Raw genomic sequence first — 26,599 nt, 5'->3', positions numbered from 1 at the left:
GCATCCAATCATCATTAGCTAGTGGGAAATTGGGAACTCACTCACCACATATTAGAAATGGAAGCAGCATGTGGAAGTGTGGAACCACAAAAGAAATATTGTTGCTTGGTTCCCAGGGACACATGCGCAACATGGCCAAAACAACCCACAAATTAGAACATGCATCCCTGTCACTGTCACAGAATTCCCTGCAAACAAGACCCAATCAGCAACACAAAAACCTTATCTTATCAATCATATGGCAAAAGAAAATAGCTAGGCTTATCTTCATGTGGACATAGGCACTGCTGAGTTGAGGTGAGCTGAGAAACAGCCATGGTAGCCTTGAGATGCCAATTTCACCCAATGGTCTGCAACACTTATCAACATGCTAAAGCAAAACCTTCCACCTTTTGCTCAATGCAACCACCTCAAAATAATATCAAGGTTACATTATATCTCTTCAAGATACTCATATATTTTTCTTTCATTGTAAATTATACTAGAAAACTAAAATCTCTTGCTATCCCTTTCCATGTGTTGAATAGGTAGTTATAAATGGAGCAGCAAAGGAAATAGGAAGGGCAGCAGTAATTGCAGTGACCAGAGCCAGAGGGATGGAGGTGGCTGGTGCGGTGGATTCTTATCTCGTAGGAGAAGATATCGGGAAGGTATCTTCTTTCTTTTCTGCTTTCTTCATATTTTCAACTTTTTATTTTCATACATTATATGTTTTTCGGTACACAGTAACATAATGGGGATACTTGCCCTGCATCTCAGACCCCTCGCCTAATGATTTGAAGTCAATAATGTCCCAAGGACAAGAATCAGTAGGATACATAAACCACATTCCCTTTATTTCTACATTGTTAACCAGTTCCTCATTTTATGGAACTTCGGTCACCTTTGTTTTCATTTGTTTTTGCCACCTTAGTTTGATTCTTTCTTCCCGCATAGTAGGTATGTGACATGGAAGAGCCTCTGGAGATACCAATAACGAATGATCTCACAATGGTCTTAGGTTCCATATCACAGGTAATAAACCCAAAATGACCTCTTTGTGTGTGTGTGTGCGTGTTCATTCTGTCAATGTTTCTCAATCTTGCCCATTGATGACAATTGGCAGTCTAAAGCAACAGGAGTAGTTCTTGATTTCACTGAACCTTCCAAGGTCTACGACAATGTAAAACAGGTAAAGCCACCTTCATGTAATTTTTGGCTTCCACAATATATCATCCATAGATTGTTCATTTTGACCGAATTTTAATGTTTCCTCATTTTATTTCCTACTAGGCCACAGCATTTGGAATGAGAAGTGTGGTTTATGTGCCACAAATTAAATTAGATACAGTATCAGCATTATCTGCATTATGCGAGAAAGCCAGCATGGTGAGCACAGGGTGAGACGTTCTACTATAATTTTTCATAGGTTTTGTGCTTTTTTCTTTCCCCTTTTTTTGCTTCTAGGTAACATTGGGTTTCTCAGAATTAAACCATACTTTTCTCACCTGATAATGGAGCTGCTACTGTTGTCAGGGTTGTCTTGTTGCACCGACTTTGTCCATTGGATCTATACTCCTCCAACAAGCTGCAATCTCAGCTTCCTTCCACTACAACAATGTAGAAATTGTGGAATCAAGGGCAACTGCAATGGTAAACTCAGTTTATCTTAATTTCAAAACAAGAGGGGTATCCAGTCTTCATAGAGTTGCAAGAAAATCAGATAATCTTTATACTCTATGTTCAAGAGAGTTTGTACAAACTTTAGAGATACTTTTTTCTTTTGAAAACAAAAAAAAAAGTTTTGTTAGGCATACCATAAAATAAATTCACTTTTTAAATTGTATCTGCAAAAATGTATATGAACATATAAATATATGCCATATGGCACATAACACATGTCTCAATGTGTCTATAGCTGTCTGTCCATGAAGATTTAACATCAGAACCCAAGCTTAAGAGATAGAGAAAATACAATATCTTGCATATGAAGATGCTAAAGTTTTCATTGGAAAACAGGACTTTCCATCATTAGATGCAACCCAAATTGCCAACAACCTCTCTAACCTTGGCCAGATCTACAACAGAGAAGATATTTCAACAGATGTTAGGGTAAGCTGAAATAAAAAATCTGTTTTTATCAGTGCCAGTTTAGGCCTTGGAACTCATTATTATTCTATTCCATAAGGCAAGGGGTCAAGTTCTGGGAGAAGATGGAGTTCGTGTGCATAGCTTAGTCCTTCCAGGGCTTCCCTCCAGTACAACAGTTTACTTCTCACGTCTAGGAGAGGTGTGTTTTTGGGTTTACTCATCTCTTCTCATTTGAGAAGTATTGATTTCAAACATTCATCTCTAGTGAGACAATAATTTGATCAACAAGCAATGCTTGCCACAGGTGTACTCTCTGAAACATGATATCACAGATGTGCAATGTCTCATGCCAGGCCTTATCTTAGCCATTAGAAAGATTGTGCGCATTAAGGTAACCAATTATGTGTGTCGTATCTCTTAAATTTTTCAATCATTCTGCTTCAATAGATACTGATTATTATATTTACTTTTTTGCTTTATCGCAGAGCCTGGTGTATGGCTTGGAGAAATTTTTATAGAAATCCAAGCTTTCTTCAATCTCATTGATGTGAACCTTATCCTCATATTGTTCCGATACAAGTCCTGTCATCGTCTAAATGAAAATTTAACAGAAGATGGTCTCTTAAAAGAAACTCCAAAGGGAAAAGAAGGAAGATTTTGTTAACTAACTTCTATTGCTTTGAGTATTCAATTATTTAAGTGTAATTCAGTGAAACTCTTTTGAGGGAGTTGTTGCGGTCTTCGGTTTGTATTACAGATGATGACGAGTATTTTAGTGTATCTAAAATAGTAGTTCCTTTCAGGCAATATGTCTAGATGTTAAAAATTTGCATGCTTGCCGCTACATCATGGGCCGAACTGAAAAGATCAGACCTTAAAGGGAACTTTTGAGATAAATGGTTGATTTCCTTATGATGGATGCTGAATCATGGGACAAGAAGAGAAATTCATATCCTAGAAAAGCCACTTTAACCCAAACCTAATCCAAGTTTTTGATTGACATATATTATCTTGTTAAGTAAACCTAGATTCAAAAATATAAACTTGCAGCATATAATTGATTTTCTTGACATACTTATGCCTTATGTTGACAATAGTTGACATTCTAAGCATTGTCCCTACCCAGGTCCAGTAAATGGAGTTCTAAATTGATAACCTTATCTTACATTTTAAGATAAACAGAACCCTCTAATTTTATAACTTAATGGTGTTTTTCCAATCTGCAATTCTGAGCAAATTTGCTAAACATTTGCTTCATAAAAGTTTAATCTTGCTTTTCATACAATGTCTTGTTTCCTTTCTTTCCTCTTTTGATGTTAAAGAGCTAAAAGCAAATAGCAAACCTTTTACTGCAGTAAGCATCACAAGCAAGGAATGTGTCTTTGTTGTCATGCTAATCTCTTATAAGAACCCCAAGAGAGTCAATTGATAATCTATTTAACTATCACCTATTTTGAATATCAGCACAAACAAACATACTGAAGCCAAAAGAGCTAAAAGCAAATAGCAAACCTTTTACTGCAGTAAGCATCACAAGCAAGGAATGTGTCTTTGTTGTCATGCTAATCTCTTATAAGAACCCCAAGAGAGCCAATTGATAATCTATGTAACTATTACCTATTTTGAATATCAGCACAAACAAACATACAGAAGCCAAAAAGCTGTTTTTTAAATGGCAATTACTGTCTAAATACTAAATACAAATGTCAAGAAAATGTTCAAAATTCATTACAAATCTGCACATATGCTCTTACCTCCTTTTTTTTTTTCGGTGAGAGCTCCTACCCAGGCTCTATATTTATCACTTACTTCTAAATTTGTTTGCAACAGCTCCTATCCAGGATCTATCTTTCTCACTATATGCATACCTCATGCTTGAAGCCAACAAGACAAATCCTTCAATTTTTTCAACCTCATTGTCACTTGGGTGTAGAACTTGCAGCACTGGTTGTACAAGGAGAGAACGAGTCCCCTTGGGTAGCATTTCCCAGAGTCCAGAATCTGAAACATTGATCAAAATTCATACTATAACGTATCATCAAAGGATGGAAGAACAAACAAAATCTTCCATTAATTTTAATTTTCTCTTTAAAATTAATATTTTATGTTTGATACTCAATTTGATATCTATTGACTTTCTAACTCTGTACATGAAAAAAATTTCTAATATCCATGTGAAGATTTGCTGCCACATATTCTGGAATGTTAACTACAAAGAGATCCACTCCAGAAATTTGATAATTTCCTTTCTGAAAGATATAAACAAAGGTCAAATTATTACTACCTTTGAGTTGGGGAAGGTATAGGGTTTCCTTCACATCAGAAAGTCCAATGCTTTCAATCTTTTTCTCAAACCAATCAAGTAGAGTGGTTTTCGATACATCCTCTGGTATGTTCCAGTAGCCGCGTACACATAATTCATTTCGAACTGATATTAACTGAAAAATTAGCAACAAACTCTTTTGAATAGCTTATAACAAAATATCCATAATACAAGAACACTATTTATTTATTGTATTTTTGTCTTCTGGAACAACAATTACGTGACCATCAAAATTAGTATGGAATTGTAACAAAGAAAGAAATTATTAGTATGGAGTTCTCACTCTCTCCGCCAGCTTAACTTTTTAACCGCATAGTTCCAATATAGAATAGAAACCTGCTACGTACCACTGCTATGGTGTTTGTATTGCGCAACAAGATGTACGTAGCCCAAGCCAAGTCCTCCTTCTGAGTATTTGAGACATTTTGTGATATCACAAATATTTGCTCACACCCTGGTGGGATACTCGTTTGATCCATTGGAGTAGCACCCTGCAATGTAATTCCACATAATCAGGTTTACAAACATGCTGAGCAGGCATTGCATAAACACAGCTACTCAAATATTTGAAAACTTGTATGAGGTAAAGGCACACAGTCAAATATGGTCTTTCGTCTTAGAAAGGAAAATGGAATTAACAGTGAAAGGTTCTTGGTAGTTATAAATCAAACTTCAACTTCACAGGGTTATGAAATGGGAGCAACTACCTCCTGCTATCAGCACACAAGGCCCAATGGGCATCCAACAGAACCCCAAATACAAATTTAAGCAAGACTTCGCATTTTTATTGGTTTCTTTCAGTTGAAAAATTTGACCCAGTGCCACCCTAACTAATACCAATGTCATTGACATCTCATAGAGTTTGAAGTGCAAATCTTTCATTTGTCATTAGATTCATTACCATAAGACAAAAAAAAAAAAAAAAAGAAAGTAAAATTACCTTGAGAAATTTTCCAAGATAGGGAAGTGCTACGGAGAATGCAGCCAAAGATAGACCCAAAGCCTCTGTTCTCTATCCAAAGAACCAAATTACAAACAAATTAACAAAAAACCAACAACAATTGAAACAAATATAATATTAGAAAATAGTTTTGTCCACTTACAAGCTGTGCTGGTGTTGTACTTGTGGGTGAAGTAGAGCCAACAAAATGGTTCAAGAGCAAAAGCGAACCAAACCCATATCCAATCCATCTGGGTAAGTAGGACTCATCAAGCCCAGGTATTCCTGCACCACCCAATAAACCCATCAATCACTTTCATATTCTCACAGAGAGAGAGAGAGAGAGAGAGAGAGAGAGAGAGAGAGAGAGAGTTACCGAGTGTGAATCGGAGCACGGAGAGATTGAGTTGTGGGTCTGTTGGGCTGCTCTTGGAATTGTCGAGACGAGCTGAGACTGCTAACAAATTCGTGGTGCTCTTTTTGGCGCGAAATTTTGGTGAGAATTTCAACTGAATTAACGAATTTGGGGACAGACTAATGTTTGCGTTGCTCATCTTTTGTATATCTTTTCTGGAGTTTCGGAGCTGCGAAAAGTGAGAAACAGAGGGTTGATAGTAAACTTCAAAAACCGAGTCCACTGGCCTAGCTATGGCCCAAGTTGATATTGGGCCCAAGCGAGCGCATCAGAGCCCAAATGAATTATTATATTTGTCTAGATGGTGCCAAATTAATTAGTTTTTTTAATGAATATGTGGAATTAAAATAAGGAAGACTTAGAGTCAAGTCCATTTTATAAGTCTTTCTTAGACTAAGACCGGTAGTGATTTAGAGTTTTTAATTAAGTCCTTTTTATTTTTCTTTTTTGACGGCTTTATGTTTGGTTTTTAAGTTCAAAAGTTTGGACTCCGCCCAAAATCTCAGAATTAAAATCTAACATGCAGTCTCTACAAAACTCACTCTACACTCTAGTAGAGGAAATACTCTTTAAATAGAGGGAAATACTCTTCAAATCGGGAAATGACTTTATTATGAATTAAAAAGATTTTCTTATAAATTTTAAAACACTCCCGGTCTTCATCTAAAAACTGTTTTTTTTTTAGGACCTAACTCTAATTTTCTCTTAAAATAATGGCAACTTAAAAAAATAGTGTCGTATAATGTAATATATTATGATGAGTTTTGCCCTTTTTTAGGTATTTGAAATTTTAAATTACGTAGCTATTTGACAGTCAACTATAGTACAAAGAGAGCATCAAGTCAAATATGTAGTGGGGGCCTGGGGGGACTAATAATAATAAGAAAATAAAAAGATAATTGTAAAATTGATACTCATATATTAATCTTATTGATGACTGTTTTTATATGTATGTATGGTGCCTTTAATATACTATCAACTCCTTCAAACGACCGCGTGTTCAATCTAATAATAATTTATTCATATATTAATAAAACATGATACTTTATTAGTTAAATATTGTAATAAAAATATCTAACATGAAAGACTTTCGAACTTTGGTCTATGGAGCATCATATAATGCTTCATTTGGCAATAAAATTTCATGTTTTAGAAAATTCCATTTTAGCTAAAATTTTGTTTGGTTGTGCACTTGTGCTTTGTATTTGTGGAATGCCAACTTTAACCATAACTACTACTTACTATTTGCAATTTTGCACCAACTACAATATTCACTTTTACTCAAAATCTTATTCAAGCAACTAAAATGCTTCTCATTTTCAACTTTACCCCCCCCCATATGGAACTCCATATTATAATTTTTAGAATAATGCTATACTTACCACATTTCTTATACCACATTCTTATACCATCTCACGTGTCATTATTTTATTGGACAGAGTTTTTCTTTTTCTTTTTGGGTTTTTTATTTTATTTTTTAGTATCCAATGTATGAATGCCATGTAAGTTGCCACATAAGGTGGTATGAAATTATGGTATAAAAATGTGGTATATCTAGCACTACTGTAATTTTTAAGTGGGAATTGTGGAAAATTTTTAAGACACTAGACGTGGTGGTCAAAATATTGAGTACATTTAAAAGTCTCGTTAAAATGATCATAGAGCAATATATATATTATTTTTTTTTGAAGCCCAAAATCAAAACCAACTAAGAATAAATTTATATTTTTGAAGATGAAAATAAACGAATCATGCCAAAAATGCAAATACAAAGTAGGATCATAATAATACGACTCATATTTTATTGTCGAGTAATATTACATCTACCAATGCATATTTTAAAATTTTAAATTCTAACTAATGTGATAATATTTTATTTATTCTTCGGTTGAATTGAACCTTTTTTTTTTACGAGTTAACGAGTAAGATACTCTTGGAAATCAAATTAAATATAGCAAATTACAATTTAGTACTTCAACTTTACATATTATTTCAATTTAGTGCCCCAATTTTGAAAACTTGCAAACAAGTACCTCAACTTTCATTTTATGTAAAAATAGTACATCCGTTAGTTTTTTTGTCAAATAAATCGTTATCTGCTGACGTGACAGAGATATTTTCATCTTTTTACCTACATTTAAAAATAATAATATTTTTAAAAACTTTTGAATAAAAAAAATTATTAAAAAAATTAAAACTTTTAAAAATAAAAAAATTTTGAGGGGAGATGGCAGGGAAGGTCGGGGTTGGGTAAAGGGGGGGTGAAAGGGGGTGAAAGGGGAGAGAGGCAGGGGTGGTTCTAGGTGGGGAAGAAGAAAGAGGGCGAGCTGGTGCTGGGTGGGGGGTGCGACGAGGCTGGGGGTGCAACGGGACTTGGGGGGGGAGAGGGGGAAGGATGGGTGGGGGCGGGGCGGGTTGTCGGGGTTGAGGGAGGTGGGGTGAAGCTAGGTGGGGGAGGGACGCAAGACAAAGAGTGGCATGGGAAGTCGGCTTTGGGCAGTGTCGTCGTAGGTGGAGGTAGGGGTAGGGGCGATTTGCGTTGGGACTGGGTTTGGGGGGGAGGGGCTGGGTAGGGGGTGGGTCGGGCAGGGAGAGGGAAGGGGTAGGGGCGGGCTGGGGAAGGGAGAGAAAGGGAAGGGATGGGTGGAGGCTAGGAGGGGAGGGCTAGGTGGGGGCTAGGAGGGGAGGGCCGGGTGGGGGCTAGGAGGGGGGAGAGAAGGGGGACAGGGCTGAGATTGGGTGGCAGAGGCTGGGTGAGGTAGGGGGATGGGGCTGGGAATGAGGATGGGCTGCGTGGGGCATGGCTGGGAAGGGGAAGGGGGAAAAAATTTAAGAAATTTGTTTATTTTAATTATTTAAGAAAATTTTTCAGGTAACTTTTTTATTTAAAAGTTTTAAAAATATTACTATTTTTTAAATGTGGATAAAAAAACGAAAAAATTCTTGCCACATCAGCATATAAGGGTTTATTTGATAGAAAAATTAACGGAGGTATTATTTTGATACAAAATGAAAGTTGAGGTATTTTTTAAAAAATTTTCAAAATTGAGATACTAAATTAAAACAACATATAAAATTGAGGTAATAAATTATAATTTACTCAATTTAAAATTACTTTTAGTGCCTTTATTTATGTATTGAAGTGGTGACATTCTATTGAGGCTGGACATATCCGAAAGACAAGACTGGAATAGTCCAGTCAATGATTCTCCAATTCGGTGGGCCATTACGATGCCTTTAATCATGGTCATACTTTAGAACAAAATGAAGCTTTTCTTTTTTATAATCCCTACATTAATTTCCGTGAAGAAGATTAATAAAAACGAATCGATCAGAAATTTGTTATATGTTATATGTAGGCAACTTGCGTTGCTTTATTCCATAATAGATTGTTTTTTATTTTAAAAAACAACAATTTGTATAAACCTGCAATATGTTTTCATTTTCAAAGTACAAAAAATTCTACGATACTTATATATAATTTTATAAATTACAAAAAAAATTAAATCTTAAAGGTTTAAAGCCTTAAACAGTATATTTTACATAAATTTCTGACTTCCACACGATTATCTTATGTTATTATGTTTTTGCATTGTTTACTAAATTTAATCTACATAAGAATTAAAAAAAAAAAAGGAATTGATAGATATCGTCACAGGCACAGAGCTATCTGTATACCATTCGACAATTTTTAAGAAATGAAATTAAACCGTTTGTATTGTATTGCTTGTAGAAAAGCCACACGAGGCCTTGTTCTATTGCGCGTGTCAGCCACACGTGTCAATCTGACGGTCTGTCTCTATCCGTTAACCCTATACGGTAAATCCCAATCCCCACCCAATCTCACACGTCCGAATAAATAACAAACCCAATAGAATCCTCACACCTGGCATTACTTCTTCGCCAAGTACTATATTACCCTTGAATTGTCATTTTTACCCTCACTTTTGTCACCTAGAAGGGTACGACTGTAGACCTACTAGCTTAGACTTGAATGTAGACGATCGCGACTATGACAGGCTAATCCAGGTACTATCCTCACTGCCCATCATAAGTAACCTAGAGATCAACAAATAACGTTGAGCCACGTCGACCTAGTCCTCGCGTCGCCATCGCGCAATCTATCACCGACTACTGTCTTCAACCGAAATCAGGACACGTGTTCCTTGATCTTCCAAGCGTAGCCGGTGATATAGGGAAGGCTACCGATGCAGCCGGTCACTCGCCCCTCTGCAATTCCCGCTAGGTATATAAACAGCGTCCTCGAACTCTTCCTCTCTCCTTCTCTCTCTCTCTCTCTCTCTCTCTCGCTCTGCAAATTTCGGTTTACAAAATTAAGCGAAAGAAAAGCAACGTTTCGCTTTTTACAGCTTCCGGTTTCCGAGGTCAGTAGCGTCCGTACATTTTCTACTACTATCTACTTTCAATTTCTTGCTCCAAATTTTTATTTTTCGGCTGATTAAGTAATATTCCTGGGTAATTTTAATATGCTCTAATCGATCTCTGGGACTATAAAAGCTCACTCATTTTATTATTTAATTTTCTGTGTATTGTTTTTGCACTTCGATCTTCTTGTTTTGCTGCTTAATTAAGACTTTAACTAGTGTTTTATGGTTAATATTTTGGTTGCGGATTTTTCTAGTTTCGTGTTCCACTCGAGCTTCTTTGGGTTCGATCTTAGTCTTGGTTCCCAATCTCTTTGATAAAAATTAAGCTAAAACTCTCTTTTTTCCTTTTTTTATTTTTGTTAAATTCATTGTTTAGTTGAACTGGGTTGCGTTTAAATCCACGGTAAATGTTGGGTTCGTGGCTCACAATCTTATGCCATTGTTTCATGGGTAGCTCAATTAAAATTTAGGGTTTTGTGGGTTTTCATTAGAAATTCAAGATTTAGGTAAGCTAGGGCTTGGTTTGGGTCTGATTTTCTGTTTCTTGCTTCATTTTCTGATTCTTTCTGGTTGTCAGTCTTTAATTTACTTATCTGGGTAATACTGGTTTGGAATTTAGTTTAGTTTTAAGAATTTCTTGTTCTACAGCTGATGGTGTTGTTTCCTCTTGTTTATCTTAGATCCCCATGGGAAATTGTTGAAAGCTCAAACAGAATATAAATATTGTGTCCCAGTTTGGTCGCATAGTTATACAATAATTGGTGATATTAGTGATACAGTGAGAGGTGGGGATACTGAAATTGTTTGGATTAGTACTGGTGACATTAGCCACGTTGTATTTGTGAGCTGTTTTAGAGGATTTTCTTATTGCCTTTATTTTTCTATTGTGAGTGGGTTGAGCATATTAATTATTGTAAAACACTAGTCAGGCCTGGCTCTGGAGAGCTACGTAGACTCTGGCCACCAAAGGGCGGTGCCTCCTATGGTGCCTTCTCGGGTGGCTGGAGGATTAGCGCAATCTTCATCGAGTTCTGGAATTTTCTTCCAAGGGGATGGGCAGTCTCAACCTGTAGTTAACTCTCACTTGAGCTCATCTTTCGGGAACTCTTCTAATTCAACTCCCGGAACTGGGCGTTCAAATCTGGGTCCGGTTTCTGGGGACATGAATAATGCAGTTTTGAGCAGTGTGGCGAACTCAGGTCCAAGTGTTGGGGCAAGTTCTTTGGTTACAGATGCAAACTCTGTACTTTCAGGAGGTCCTCATTTGCAGAGAAGTGCTAGCATCAATACAGAGTCATACTTACGCTTACCAGCATCGCCCATGTCATTCTCATCCAACAATATTAGCATGTCGGGGTCATCAATTATGGATGGGTCTTCTGTAGTGCAGCAGAATTCTCACCATGACCAGAATGCCCAACAAATGCAGCAGAATCAGCAGTACCAGAACCAGCACCAGCGGCAGCAAGGGGCGTCTAGTGTTACCTCCTTACCCACATCCCAAACTGGCCAAGTTTCCCTTCCCATGGGAGTGCGAATCCCTGGGACCTTCATTCAGGATCCAAATAATTTGGCCCATGTCCAGAAGAAACCCCGGCTGGATATCAAGCAGGAAGATATTCTGCAGCAGCAGGTGTTACAACAGCTACTGCAAAGACAGGATCCCATGCAGTTCCAAGGCCGTAATCCACAGTTACAAGCCTTGCTTCAGCAGCAGAGATTGCGGCAACAGCAACAGATTTTTCAGTCTATGCCTCAGTTGCAGAGAGCTCATATGCAGCAGCAACAGCAACAACAACAGCATTTGCAGATGAGACAGCAACTTCAACAACAAGCTATGCAGCCCGCACCTTCTAATAAGCGTCCCTATGATGGTGGTGTATGTGCTCGTAGGCTGATGCAATATCTATATCATCAGCGGCAACGACCTTCAGTGAGTTCCTTTCTTGATTCACCTGATTTGGCAAAACATTTTTTGTTAGTTCCTTTTTTAGCTGGGTTTATAGATATGTCTTCCCTTTTCTGATAAATATCTTTAATCTTACACATTCTAATTCTTATTGCACCTACATTCACAAATCACAATCTTTACTTGTCTGTTCATTTTAAGTAATTCCATGAGTCATGTTTATCTAATTATGCATGGTATTTTTTGACAGGACAATAGTATTGCCTATTGGAGGAAGTTTGTGACAGAGTACTACTCGCCTCGCGCGAAGAAAAGATGGTGCTTGTCATTATATGATAATGTTGGGCATCATGCCCTTGGTGTTTTCCCTCAAGCTGCTATGGTCAGTTAATTTGCTATTGACTAATTCTCCCTATTATAATTGAATCTTCGTACCATAAAATGCAGACTTATATGGTAGCATATATGCATGATAATCTTATCTACTTGCATGAATTGTTTCTCATGTAATCGCATTAGTGGCCCTGTCTGCATGTTTTACAAACAATGCTTATATTTTATCAGAAACTTCATCTAGTTAGATAGAATTGATTTGTGTTTATGTTATCTGCCCTCCTTGAACAATAAGTTGGTGGTTCTAAATCTGTTTTCCTTTTTGTGTCTAGGATGCGTGGCAATGCGACATTTGTGGTTCTAAATCTGGAAGGGGGTTTGGTAAGCAAATCTTACATTTAGATATGTTTAAGGATCTCATCTAGCATCACCTCTACTAAATATATTTGGATCTAGCATCACCTCTTTGAAATATTTATAATTATCTGGTGGAATCATACTAATTAGTTTCATGGCCATACAGAGGCGACCTTTGAAGTACTCCCTAGACTTAATGAGATCAAATTTGGCAGTGGAGTCATCGATGAACTTTTGTTTTTGGACTTGCCTCGTGAATGTAGATTTCCTTCTGGTGTAATGATGCTGGAGTATGGAAAAGCAGTTCAAGAGAGTGTATATGAGCAACTTCGTGTTGTTCGGGAGGGTCAACTTCGTATCATATTTACTCAGGATTTAAAGGTTAGATAAAAATGCTTCATTTGGTTGTTAGTTTCTATTTATCATAAAATAACCTGCTGATAGCCTGCTATTTTATGCTTTTTCAGATATTGTCTTGGGAGTTCTGTGCACGGCGCCATGAAGAACTTCTTCCTCGTAGATTGGTTGCACCACAGGTATTGGTTTTGTGTGCCTTATTAATTTTTGCTTTTATTTGGTTGGTTGACCTGCTTATTTGCTGATTGTGGAATACAACGATAGGAATTGAGACGTGGCATTTAGTAAATGCGTTAAAAGAAATTTGCAATTGTAGGACCTGAAAAAGATTGTCAAAAAATCAAGACTAATAAAATTAGCTTCATCTGTATAAAGCTCTTCCTTGAGAATGTACTAAACCAGGCTAAATTGGTAAAATTTTCCGATGATCCATCTTGATTTGATTTTAGTTGTCCTGCTGAAACTTTTTTCTTAGTTCTTTGTGTTTTCAACAGTAATTCAAATTTTATTATGCAAACATAATTAATTATATCAGATTGTTACCAAAAAAAGAGTAGATTAGATTATGTATAGAACCTATGAAGCATTCTTTTTTTTTTTTTTTTTTTTCAGGTGAATCAGCTGGTTCAAGTTGCACAGAAGTGCCAAAGCACAATTGCTGAAAGTGGATCTGATGGGGTTTCTCAACAGGATCTACAAACAAACAGCAATATGTGAGTTTATGAGGCGATTAGTAAGCTGATTTTGTTGATCAAATGGGTATTGGATTTTAAATCCTCCACTTAAAGTTAAAGTAGAGCTCCACTGATGTTGATTGCTTTCTTCAGGGTACTGACAGCTGGGCGGCAGCTTGCAAAGAGTTTGGAGTTGCAGTCTCTGAATGACTTGGGCTTTTCTAAAAGATATGTGAGGTGTTTGCAGGTATATGCTTTTGCATTTATGGCCATGAATTTTGATTTAAGAAGTATCTTCATTTACATTTTTTTTATTTTGAGTTTTCTCATAGTTGCTGACCGTCAACATTTGACAGATCTCAGAGGTTGTCAATAGCATGAAGGATTTGATTGATTTCTGCCGGGAGAATAAAGTTGGGCCAATTGGTAAGGTTTTTTCGTTCTTGTCATTTTATAACCCTGTGCTGCTGCTTTGCATGGACAGTTGATCATATTGTTAATACTATCTTCTGGGATTAATCATGTCTCAGCAGTATCGTAGACAGCGTTCTTAAACAAACCATGATATAGTTATACAACTGATGTCTGCTTGCAATTGTTTGTAGCTTTTTTGAGCCATTTCTTGAGTAATCATCTTCTTATGGATTGGCAATGACCTTCAGTTTGGAGCTAAACCTGTATGCTTCTTGAGTATTGTCTTTTAATTTAATTAATGGAGATTTGGACAAGTTTCGTGGATGTGGATTTGTCTTTCAGTTGCTCCCTTATCACCCCTGCTATCATCTACAACCTATTTTTCCCGCAGGAAGTAGTTCCGTCCTTGTTTCTTTGATTGATTATGTCCTCTAAATGTCAAAATGTACAATGCAGTGAAGAATTTGGTATTTGGCATCTATTTTTTGTTGTTTCTCATCTCCTTTTGCCCTAGTTTTAGTAGTTATTGTTGTGGATTTTTTTTGCTTGCTTATGGAGTCTAGTAGTTCTGTTCTACCTGGTGGTTGTTTCAGTTGCCTATTAAACTATCTGGCTAGAAAAAATAATTACGTCGACTATTCTTATAATAATTTGTTTGCTTGTGAATTGCAGAGGGCTTGAAGATTTATCCTCGGCATGCTAGTGCAGCCAAGCTCCAGATGCAAAAGATGCAGGAAATGGAGCAGTTAGCAAGTGTTCAGGGTATGCCCACTGACAGGAACACTCTTAATAAGCTAATGGCATTGCATCCCGGACTAAATAACCAAATGAATAACAACCATCACATGGCTGGGCGAGGAGCTTTGAGTGGTTCAGCACAAGCGGCTTTGGCACTGACTAATTACCAGAATCTGCTCATGAGGCAGAACTCAATAAATTCAAATGGGAATTCTCTTCAACAGGAGGCATCTTCTTCCTTCAATAATTCAAACCAAAGCCCATCGTCAACCTTCCAAGGAGCTGCTGCTTTAATACCAGCTAGTGGCTTTTCAAGTCCTCATCTACCCTCGCGACAGCCACCGCAGCTGCAGCAGCGCTCACTCAGTTCTAATAGCTTGCTACAACAAAACCATCCACCTGCCTCCCAAGGCAACCAGGCCTTGCAGCAGCAGATGATTCAGCAACTGCTGCAGGAGATGTCTAATAACAGTGGGGGAGGAGTGCAACAACAATCTCTTTCCGCACCAAATGCAAATGGGAGTGTGGCAAGGAGTGGATTGAGTTTTGGAGGCAACAACAATTCAGCAGCAGCTGCAGCCACCACCAGTGTGTCTGGTGGAAGTCACGGCCCTGCTCCAAGCAGGAGTAACAGTTTCAAAGCTGCTGCAAACAGTGACTCTTCGGCAGGCGGTGGTAACAATGCATTCAACCACAGAGCAGCAGATTTACCCCCAAACCTTCACTTGCAGGAAGATATGGTTCAAGACATTGCCCGTGAATTCACAGAAAACGGCTTTTTTAACAGTGATCTTGATGATAACATGGGTTATGGCTGGAAGGCATGACCAACATAATTGGCCTAATTATGGGCTCCCATTGGGCGAGTGGCCAGCACATACCCTTGTACAGGACATTTGAAATAGCTGTTTTTCCTCCTTTTTTTTTCTTTTTTCTTTCTTCTTTTTTTTTTTTCTTTGGGCTCTCAGTATGGGAATTTGATGTGACATCATGCACTTGTACTTGAGTAGTTGGGTAGGAAATTTAGCAATCGGTTTTTGAGGGTTTTCTGTCTCCATGTCTTGCAAGTGTAATGTATTGGATAAAAAAAACTCTGAGAACAACTTTAGTTAATCTCCCTGTAATATGATATTTACATGGTTTTCCACCCGGATTCTCTACATTTGCATCAGTTCATAGTCTGCTTCACCGCTGTGTCTACCGCCATTTACATTCAGCTGAAGGGGGTCGGAGATGGTTTCTTTGATGTGAAAGTTCGTTGGTAATTACTCTGTGGGTCAAAAGCTGCCTGCATCATCATTTGAATGTGAACGTTTACAGATTGCACATGATTCTTACTGAAATATGTTATTAGCTTAAAATGAATAAATGACAATGGTTTTGACGCTATTTTATCAATTATCGGTAATAATAATCAGAAACGCTCGCTTGTTTGATCCTAAATTGGAAAATAGGAGATACTAATGGTGGTATCGACTCTTGACTGATATAAACTTGGTTATTAAAATTTCTATTCATAGTCATATATAATTAATTAAGTGTATTAGTCTTGGGGATACGCTTGATGAAGCTATATTTATTTATACATTACAAGTGGGACTGATGCAGTTAGTCTTGTTACATAAGAAATATTGTTGTTTATGAAGTAAATTGAAATGATGAGTGAATCCACTCCTTTCTTCAAGTTAGCGAGGAAATGGTAAGCATATATCATACCATTGTAGCCTCACGACGTCCCTCGGAGGTCAGGTCTTTGAGATGAAGAGCCTTCATCTTCACCCAATGCCATGATCTGCTCTCAACTTCTTCATCTTCACCCCATACCATGATCTGCCTTCAACTTCTTCATCTTCACCCCATACCATGATCTGCCTTCAACTTCTTCATCTTCACCCCATACCATGATCTGCCTTCAACTTCTTTGCCACACTGACCATGTCCAAACCCATATGCAGGTGTGCAACCAAGCACTGATTGCCAGTGCCAAGTGATACATAGATTCCTTCTCTTTTCTTCTGTAGTGATAGCTTTCATTTCTCTCTGTGTTTTCGTTGACAATTACAATACATTTTTTTTTCCGGTCAAATGACAATTACAATACATACATCTTTAAATTCATATCATTAATTAAAGGACTATTCTACAACACCAACCGGTATTAATAACGGGAGTTTATTGCACTTACTTTTGTGGTTCCACATCCTCCATAAGTGATTTATTTAAGCACTCTTTTGACTCACATATTTTTAAGACACAAATTCTCAATGCACTAGAACAATTGTTCTTAATTAAAAGATTTATTTTTTGGTTTGGGTTGTATGCTGGGATGAGTACTATATATATATAGTATAACATGCATGCATGGGTGCTCAAAGAATGAATAATCCGTTTAGTAGCTGTAATCCCTTTACCAAACACTTTCTTGTACCATTCTTCTTCAGCCTCAAACCATATTTTAACGGTTTGAATAATACTAGAGATTTCAAATTTAAATTTAAATAATACTAGAGATTTCAAATTTAAATTTCAAATAATGCGTCATTACACATATTAGTATTTTATTTGTTATAATATAAATGAGTCTTTGTGGTAAAAAAAAATATAAATGAGTGTTTGGGTAGGCCATATGTGTATTATTATACTGACACATAATTTAAATTTGAATTCAAATTTAGAATATAAATTTGAGTTTCTTAGCACAGTTCCACAAAAAATTATGGTGAAAAGCCAAACAAAAGAATACAAATACTATGGGCCTTGTTTGGGCTTCATTCTTGTTCTCTAGTTTAATGGGGGGCATCATTCGACCAAAAAAAAAAAACTTACGAATTGATCTGTTTAGCGGTGAACACCGTGAACTCCATTTCAAGTTTGCAACGATGGGTGCTTAAAACACAGCATGTCGTATATTAGGTTACTCCTGACTCATGTCTCATGGGGGCACCACCAAAAACATAACTTTGAAACACAAAAGAATATGGAAAAGACAAGCACATTTGACATTACTTATACTTTGCTTCAAATGTACACGTACATATCTGATCCACTCACTCCTCACAAAAGAATATAACAAATTGAACACTTTCGGTTAGAGCTGCTTCCTCGCCTTTTCGTCCTATTGCTTATATACTTTGATGCTAAATGCGTACCCCATCTTTAATAGAATTCAAATGAGTTTTATTTCTATTGAAGATATAATACATGTCTAGTTAATATTACAAAAATGTGGTACAAATAATTTTATCTTTTCTATAGACTACATTTTATCAACTTTTCCCTAAACTTCAATTGTGTTGGGTATATTAACACAGAGTCCAAGCAGAGACCACCTTTGGTGTGTGTACAATCAATTTGGACCATTGAAAATTTAATCTTGAAAGGCACGTTCGGCTTAGGGTTCTCGATGATAAAATCACCCACATGGCAATGAACCCAACTGCCTTGTTCATGCAAATAACATTCGGATAATGCCTTCTGGCCGTCTGATGTTGATAACTGGAATCGAACGGGCTTGATGTGCCAACCATGCACTTGATCAACGTTGCACACTCGTCGGCCAAATCTTTTTGAACAAGGTTTGCCAAGCTGAAGCCTGAAATATAGGCTATAGCTCCCTGGTGGAAACTCAAATTCTAGTTCACCAAGTGCTTCAACCCACCAAATTTGTTGAAGATATGCAACTGTCTGGAACCTATATATATATACATATCAAAAACAACAAATTAAAGCCCATTTTGATTAAGATATAAATATATATATATATATATATTATAACGTTTATTTCTTAAGCATGTTATTAACAATTTCTCAAGCTATTGCAAAGACATGATAAATCCATCTTTCTTCAAGTTCAAGGTTGGAATCATGTTTTGTTCTCAAGGAAAATGCCATCATGCATTACGTACTTTATGTGAGGGAATAGAAAATAGTCTCATCATAAGGCAAGTTATGATTAAATTAATAGAATCAAATCTTCTCAGATTAGACTTCTAATAGAATAAAATCTGATTCTAATTAAGCAGCCCACGGATATATTGAAACAGCCTTTCATAGTCACTATTCTTAGGTGCTATGCTAATGCTTACACTCTTTCTTATGCTTGTGGCGTACGTATTATTGACTTAATGAAAATAAAAGGGAAAATCCAGAATTAGGATCACAAAGATTTGAAAAGCATGCAAGTGGTACTAATGATAATAATATATTATTGTTATTGTTATTATATAAAAAACCAAAGTAGTCACACCCAATTTTCAAGAATTTTTTGCCTCTTAAAATCAGACCATTCCTCGGTTCAATTGGGATTTCTGGAAGCTTATTCTCTGAACAATAGTCCACTTCATCAAATTCAAACTCTAATATTGACCAAAAAAAAAAATCAAACTCTATTAATAATAATGGAATGAGGTTAGAAATTATAGAAAACGAAACTAAAATTTTGATTAAGAAGTTTACTTCTTGAATTAATTACTTGTGCCGAAAGCATTCAGAAGTTTAGTAACGACCAAAATCAAGGTTTCAAAATGAAACATAATAACAAGACAAGATCTTTGTTTTCAAACAAGATATAACAATTTTAAATAATGAAAAAGGAAGAATAGTAGATTAAATATAGCGTCCAAAGAAAAAGGGGTTTCTAAATTAAGATCAAAATATGTTTAGAATTGATCTTTAACAAAACGAGACTCTCGATAGCCCCACACTAAAGAAACATTTCATGAACAAACCAATTAATATGATCATCATGTGAACTTATTTAAAGGATAACTTTCCATCTCAACATTTTATATATAACAACTAATGAACATAGTAAAAGGATCATTTTATATATAGACAAAAGGGGTCATATATATGATATGAAATTGAAACTAGATCTCACCTTGATTCTTCAGTTGGAACGGTATTCCAGTATCTCCGATCATCTATTCCTGTGATCCGCAATGCCTTTGACGAAATGCACATAAAAACTTGTCCACAACTCTTGTCCAACCAAACTTCCTGTATATATATGTATATATGCAGTGATCAACACAAAGAAAAAATAGAAAAAAAACTATTAACAACAAAATCAAACATGTAGTTTTGGGGTATGTATATATATACCTTGGTGCCACCATCAAAACGATTGGGCTGACACAATCTTGCGTATATATCTTTCTTGGGCAAATATTTATTTTCATGATCATCAACAACTTTGTCAACAAGAAGCTTATAGTTTGATGGCAGCTTCAACTCCCACACAAAATCAGCCAAAGAAGCGGCACGAAAAGCCCTGTTCAGGTGTGCCAATTTACAAATCTCAGGCGGATCCAAGTACATAAGAATCGATGAGATACAACTCTCCGGTAAGTCTCCGAGACCAGGGTTTGCTGGAGGAGGAGAACTTGACCTTGTACTGGTACCCTTTGAAAAGATAGAGAAACCAGTCCCCATTTATTAAACAACCACAAATTAAAGAGATTATCAACACTAACAAATTGGGTTAAAGTTAACCAATTCAACCAAATGGAATATGGTGTTTAAAAGGTAGAGGAGGAGGTGATAGATTGTTGATGGAGTCACCATTTTTCTTCATGTATAAGGAGGAATAAGGTCATTGCCATTAATGGGAATTAGGCTCTATAGCCTCTATGGGTTTTAAATTTTAATAGAGAGATCGAAAAGGGGATACAGTACCAAAAGGAACGTGTATATATATATCACAATGAGAGCCTGCATGCAATTTGAATTTGGAATATATACCTATCTTTAATTGTTCCCAATCAGGAATTATATATGATAATGTTATATATCCACACGTTTTTAGGGGCGCGTGTATAAGCATAGCCTTAGTGGTAGACTGGTAGTGGAGAATCAGAACCATAGATGCGACTTGGATTAATTGCACGTACTCGCTATATGACTACAAAAAGAAAAGGCATTAAAATTATTTAAAACAAGGGGTTTGGGCTTGGGTATGACAATCTGGATATAATGGATATATTAGGGATTAATTGAATATGAATGGCTAAGATAAAGTTGGTATTAATACAATCCACGATCACCTAATTAGATTTATAAGTTGGTATGAAATACGCAGCAAAAACTGTTCGATCAGTAGGTCAAGAAGTTGCACATGGCCATTTGGCCAAAAGCAATTTAAAGTAAATCTCATGTTATATCTGCCCCACTTTTTCCTCACGTGGCCCAAAGTGGTTTTCACGTACCATTAACAAAATGATTCCTTCATTTGTTTTCTTATAATCTTATTCAGATAATAAATCTATTTATTTGTGTGAATGTGATCTCTAAATCTCTAATATATATAGAATTAGGCGTGGCTAATCTGCACGTTATGTCATAATTAATCTTATAGACACCTCACGCAAGAGGCTAATTAAGCTACAAACGAACCCCACATGGGTAATAAGATTTTTATGCTTTTTCGATCAAGATTATGCTGTAGTAGGAATATATGTTTAACTTTTAAGATTTGTGTTTGGTCCTTTTGGATGCTTCCTTGTGTTATTTTATGCTGCATGAAAATGGTAGTTAATTAAATGTGTGACACAAGGAATTTTGGGGGTGTTGTTAATTATTTCGTTCATTAATTAGTTATCTAATGGCTAAGTGAAGAGATCGATAAAGTTGACCTGCCATTTCCATGAAAGCAATAGGGTACATGTCCTTCCCATTTAAACAAGTTTAATGAGTTAATTCTTTTTTTTTTTTTTTTTTTTTTTTGGGGTACGTGGTTTCTGAAATCTCTCATAACTGTTAATTATACTATATATATCAATCCCTCATCGATCGCGACATTTTCAAATATGAAATATATACACACGCATAGCATTTGGCCAACTCTATTTAAGTCTGTGAATTAATCAAACCCTACCATGAATTTGGAGAAATTAGGACCATAATGTTAGGTTAAAGAGATCCAAAGTCAGAGGAAACCATGGTCCCCCCATTTCTTTAATTAAATCCAATTGAGTTAGGAAACAAACGTGTTGTTGACCACTCGATTAATATTAATTTTGAGTGATGTAAACACATGGAATAATATAAATTTGTTTCCTAAAGGTAGGAGCTGGTTGGTCCCTCATGGTCTGTCAATTAATTGTGTTTTCAAGTCTGCAAACAATAAACAAATTAAGCACAAAGCAACAAATTATAAATGTTTTTGACATAAACTATATTATGAATTTATGATAGTTGTATGTTTAAAATAGCTGATGAGGACATCTACTTAATTGTTCACATTAATCACGCTATATAAGTAAATATATATATATATGGGGCAGATCCGTGACATTATATTTTTACATAATTTATTACACAAGTTTTTAATGGGACCAACTTCATATAGGATTTCAACAATCCAAACCGTCTATTTTTTAGGTCTTTATTAAAGAATCATCCTTGTAAAAAATTAGGTAAATCAGAAATCATTTACCTATAAAGATTAAATGATCAACAAAATAAATGCTTGAAATATTGATCATTTAATTTTTGTAAGTAAATAGTTTTCGATTTACTTAATTTTTTACAAGGATTATCTTTTAATGAAGTCATAAAAAGTAGACGGTTCGAATCGTTGAAATCTTATATGAAGTAAGCCCCATTAAAAATTTGTGAAAAAAATAAGATGTCATGGATCATTTTCCATATACATTTATCTAGGAGGCGGATCCTTGACATCTCATTTTTGGCACAAGTTTTGATACAATATTTAGATGGGTCTCACTCCATATATGATTTTAACGATCTAAACTATCTATTTTTTAGATCTCTATAAAATAATCATCTTTGCAAAAAATTAGATAGATAGATTAATGATTTTCGATTTACCTATTTTTTTACTATAATGATCCTTTAATAGAGACTTAAAATATAAACAATTTGGATCGTTGAAATCCTATATAAAGTGAGTCTTATTTAAATATTGTGTTCAAAAATGAAATGCCACAATCATTCTCCATATATATATATATATGTATATATAAGTTAAGCCCATCATATACAAAGCAGGTCTGGCCCAGTTACAAAGCAACAAATCCAAACCCAGCCCAATGTTAACGAGGCAATTGGAGCCCCAAGTGCAACTACAATCTAAGCTGAACTATAACAGTATAACACACACAAACCCAATCTTTGAGCGACTGGGAAATCAGTCTCCGAAATCGTAACGGAGATCCTTTTTCGAGAATTATGTATAAATAAAGGGTGATGTTTTCTGGCAAAAAAAAAAGGGTGATGTTTCGAAGGTGATTAACGGACAGAAAGCTTCAACCTTTTACTGTGTTTTCCTTCATCTGAGTTTGAAATCATGAATTCAGGTATGTTTTATGAAAGAAACTATTGTTTCCATATTACTTATTTTTAAATTCTATATATTTATTTTATCATCAAATCTTTGGGGAGATATAATTATAAATACCCTAATTTTTAATGACTCAATATTATATAGATTGTTTGAAGTTAATCATGCGTGGTTTCATTTAGATGCATGTCATGTTCTTCCTCAAATACTATTTACTTGAATTTTGTCCAAAGTTATATATGTTGAACACTATTTAGTATTTGGCTTATTCATACCATTGCCCCTTGTAAGATACACTTTTTTTCACTTTGCCCCCTGAAACTTAAATCCTCTCAGTTTGCCACCTGAACTTCGCAAAGTTGTTGCAAAAGACCCTATGCCGTTAACTCTGTCAATTTTTCCGTTAAAAAAGCTGACATGGCACCTATATGGCATGAGTGAGACCCTTTTTTAGTTATGTAAGATCCATGTAGACAAGCAAAATTATAAAAAATTGACATGGATCTTATTATTTTTAGTTTAAAAATTATTTTTTTTGTCCACATGGATTTTACATAACTAAAAAAGGGTCTCACTCATGCCATATAGGTGTCACGTCAGCTATTTTAACGGAAAAATTGACAGAGTTAACGGCATAGGGTCTTTTGCAATAACTTTGTGAAGTTCAGGTGGCAAACTGAGAGGATTTAAGTTTCAGGGGGCAAAGTGAAAAAAAGTGTATCTTACAGGGGGCAATGATGTAAATAAGCCTTAGTATTTACTAATCATCATGCCTCTTCCGAGAGATTTTTCAAATAATTTTATTTAAGGGATCTCTTATATGCCCAATTCATCTAGTATTTGAACGATCTGAATCGTCTATTTTTTAAGTCTATATTTAAAAATTATTCTTTTAAAAAATTAGACAAATTTGAAATAATTAAATTATTAAACTTGAAATGGTGATCATTTAATCAACGGTCAAATGATTTCCGATTAACCCAATTTTTTGCAAGGACAATCCTTCAATAGAGACAAAAAAAAAAGACGGTTTTAAATTATCAAAATACAATGTGGAGTGAACCTCATAAGGGATCCCTTAAATAAGTTTATTTAAATAATTTCTCAATGAAAGAGACCTGTACTAATTATTTTGTCATGTACATGTTTTTAAATCTATTATTAAATTTACTCAATATAAAAAAGGGTATAATTCCATTTCTTAATACTAGTATTGATAAGTAAGGAATTTTATATAGTTAGTTTTTTATGTGAATTTCCTGGATCTATCCTTATTGCCTCATTGATTGCCATCTTACAAGTATTTAATAATGTAATAATAATTTAAACAACGAGGTAAAAGCAAAGGTAAATCCTGCACCAGTGGGAAGATCACGCCACGGAGCCCAGAAATAATCCCATCCTTGAAGCGAGTAAAAGAAATATCTATAGTATAAATAAGGGGTACTGAGCTTTTACTTTGATAAGGGGTACCTACGGGAGCAATCTCAAATATTCTTCTGGTTTTGTCGGCCAAAAAAAAAAATCGTTGGCCTTAAAATTATGGATTCAAGTATGGTACGTTTCTTACAGAAAATACTGTGTTTCCATATTATTAGTTCTTTCTTTGTTTTATATACCTTTTTGTCATCAAATTAATGACAACTACTGCAAATTGTTATAGTGATCCATATCCTAATTTGTCATAAATCAAATCATATATATCTTCATATATGTTGAAATTAATTAGATGCTAAACGCACATGTCCTCACGCTCTCATACTCTTTTTGCGGTTCTTCTATTGCATATCGATCTTATATGTTGAATACATAGTAAATCACATGTTGTATCCTGATATTGCAATTTCGTTTATTTTTGGATCATCATCTGTCTAATTTAACTTTTTGGTCTTTTTCAGATTGGGCAGGATTGCCTATATATGCACCTTCTGGATTCAATTTTAGAGAAATTAGTATCACTATCAGACTATTTGCGATTTAGTGTTGTTTGTATATTATGGAATTGTGTAGCAAAGGATAACCGCGCTAAGATATCAAGTTGTCATCAACTTCCAATGCTACTGATTTCTACCGGGAAAGAAAGAACATGGAATCTATACAATGTCATGGAGAATAAGGTCCTTAATTTGCAATTAACAGTGCCGGATAAACGATTTTGTGGGTCATCAAAGGGCTGGTTAATAGTCGTGGATGAAGATTTTGTAGTAACTCTAATAAATCCGTTTTTCAGAGTAAAAGGACAGAAGAAGAAAGAACAGTCAATCATTCGCCTTCCTCCACTAAACCCTCCACTTTTTATAGACAAACCAAATCTTAGACACCGTTGGGCTAAACAGTGTGACCAGTATGTCTTCAAGGTTACAATCACAGCCGACCCAATATTAAATGCAGACAATTGCATTGTTGTGGTCATATATGAGGATCGTTGTGAATTAGCTTTTATTAGACTTAGTAAAGACATCACATGGACTTACTTTCATACAAGTATAGATAAATGGTGGGTTTCAATTTATGAAGTTGTTCATGTTGAAGATAAATTTTATGTTCTTGATGGCCCTGGTTTTTATAGCATACTTTCATCTTTCGATATTACTTTAGGATCTTACTCAGAAAAAGTTGGTTGCAAAAGAGATTGAACGAAATGGCTGCTCCTTCAAGAGATATCTTGTGGTTTTGAATGAGAAAGAATTGTTGATGGTTCATAGGGATTCTGAATGGGATCGGAAACATCACATTTGGGTGACAAAGGGATTCAAAGTTTTTGGATTGAATTTGGACAAATGTGAGTGGGTTGAGAAAAAAACCGTAGGTGATGTTGCTCTCTTTGTAGGAGATAATTCTTCGGTGTATGTGTTGGCTTCAAATTTTTCAGGTTGTCAGCCAAATTGTATATATTTCAACTATGATAACAACCGTGCGAGTATGCGATTTGAACCTAATGAAGTTCGTGATTTTGGCGTGTATAATATGGAAAATGAAAGCATTTCACAGCCTTACACCACACAAGCTATAGAGCTAGTGAAGAAGACCAATCGACCTCCTATTTGGATTGTACCAACTATAGTAGATGTCAGCAATTAGTATTGAAATGTTTTTTGGATACTGAATTGAAATAGGATTGATATATTTAAAACACGTTGATTCTTGATATAAGAATTCCTTTCTAATTTGTATATGTATATTTAGGGGTGGTAGAAAGTATCCTTATTTGATTGTGTAATTAACTAATTCCCCACTTGGGTATGTGAGCAAGACAAGTTGAGATCCATGCATGTGAGTTCCAATATTATCACAACAAGATCGTGAGTTGGTGCCAGTGAGGCAGTGATCGCATGCCTGAGTGCCGAGCTTTTTATCCGATTAGTTCATTAGTTCATTT

At 35.6% G+C, this 26,599-nt stretch overlaps 5 protein-coding genes across 6 annotated transcripts; 3 read left to right on the top strand and 2 right to left on the bottom strand.

Annotated features, from left to right (window-relative positions):
• Positions 1–216: 216 nt before the first annotated feature.
• On the top strand, positions 217–2,872 carry CRR1 (Dihydrodipicolinate reductase, bacterial/plant). Its single transcript, XM_086236978.1, has 10 exons — positions 217–426; positions 528–650; positions 940–1,014; positions 1,106–1,171; positions 1,273–1,368; positions 1,516–1,632; positions 1,999–2,091; positions 2,168–2,269; positions 2,375–2,461; positions 2,556–2,872. Exons 1-10 carry the CDS (start codon positions 316–318, stop codon positions 2,586–2,588), a joined length of 903 nt encoding a protein of 300 aa, XP_086093104.1. The 5' UTR covers positions 217–315; the 3' UTR covers positions 2,589–2,872.
• Positions 2,873–3,762: 890 nt separating this feature from the next.
• On the bottom strand, positions 3,763–5,903 carry HCF208 (chaperone (DUF2930)). Its single transcript, XM_086238350.1, has 6 exons — positions 5,710–5,903; positions 5,497–5,618; positions 5,334–5,405; positions 4,741–4,884; positions 4,355–4,508; positions 3,763–4,071 (listed from the first exon to the last, which is right to left on the bottom strand). Exons 1-6 carry the CDS (start codon positions 5,885–5,887, stop codon positions 3,872–3,874), a joined length of 870 nt encoding a protein of 289 aa, XP_086094476.1. The 5' UTR covers positions 5,888–5,903; the 3' UTR covers positions 3,763–3,871.
• A 4,113-nt stretch (positions 5,904–10,016) lies between these two features.
• SLK2 (SEUSS-like 2) lies at positions 10,017–16,074 on the top strand. Of its 2 annotated transcripts, none has more exons than XM_086235205.1 (10): positions 10,017–10,133; positions 10,817–12,069; positions 12,296–12,427; positions 12,711–12,759; positions 12,902–13,116; positions 13,203–13,271; positions 13,705–13,805; positions 13,920–14,013; positions 14,123–14,192; positions 14,853–16,074. In XM_086235205.1, exons 2-10 carry the CDS (start codon positions 11,119–11,121, stop codon positions 15,743–15,745), a joined length of 2,574 nt encoding a protein of 857 aa, XP_086091331.1. In that variant the 5' UTR covers positions 10,017–10,133; positions 10,817–11,118; the 3' UTR covers positions 15,746–16,074. The 2 variants fall into 2 exon arrangements, with proteins under 2 accessions (XP_086091331.1, XP_086091330.1); XM_086235204.1 differs by having other exon boundaries at positions 10,062–10,133; positions 11,062–12,069.
• A 1,909-nt stretch (positions 16,075–17,983) lies between these two features.
• On the bottom strand, positions 17,984–20,551 carry PP2-A14 (phloem protein 2-A14). The gene is made up of 4 exons (XM_086235206.1): positions 20,421–20,551; positions 20,022–20,321; positions 19,798–19,916; positions 17,984–18,609 (listed from the first exon to the last, which is right to left on the bottom strand). The coding sequence occupies exons 1-4, from the start codon at positions 20,481–20,483 to the stop codon at positions 18,168–18,170; spliced, it is 924 nt and encodes a 307-aa protein (XP_086091332.1). The 5' UTR covers positions 20,484–20,551; the 3' UTR covers positions 17,984–18,167.
• A 4,211-nt stretch (positions 20,552–24,762) lies between these two features.
• Positions 24,763–26,301, top strand: LOC147289469 (uncharacterized). Its single transcript, XM_086234822.1, has 3 exons — positions 24,763–24,777; positions 25,119–25,577; positions 25,819–26,301. Exons 1-3 carry the CDS (start codon positions 24,763–24,765, stop codon positions 26,299–26,301), a joined length of 957 nt encoding a protein of 318 aa, XP_086090948.1.
• The last annotated feature ends 298 nt before the right edge of the window (positions 26,302–26,599 follow it).

The sequence above is a fragment of the Dryas octopetala genome, chromosome 3, assembly GCF_963921425.1.
Source record: "Dryas octopetala chromosome 3, drDryOcto1.1, whole genome shotgun sequence".
Lineage (NCBI taxonomy): Eukaryota > Viridiplantae > Streptophyta > Magnoliopsida > Rosales > Rosaceae > Dryas > Dryas octopetala.
The sequence above is the reverse complement of the archived record's forward strand: the minus strand, read 5'-3'. Positions and strand labels throughout refer to the sequence as shown.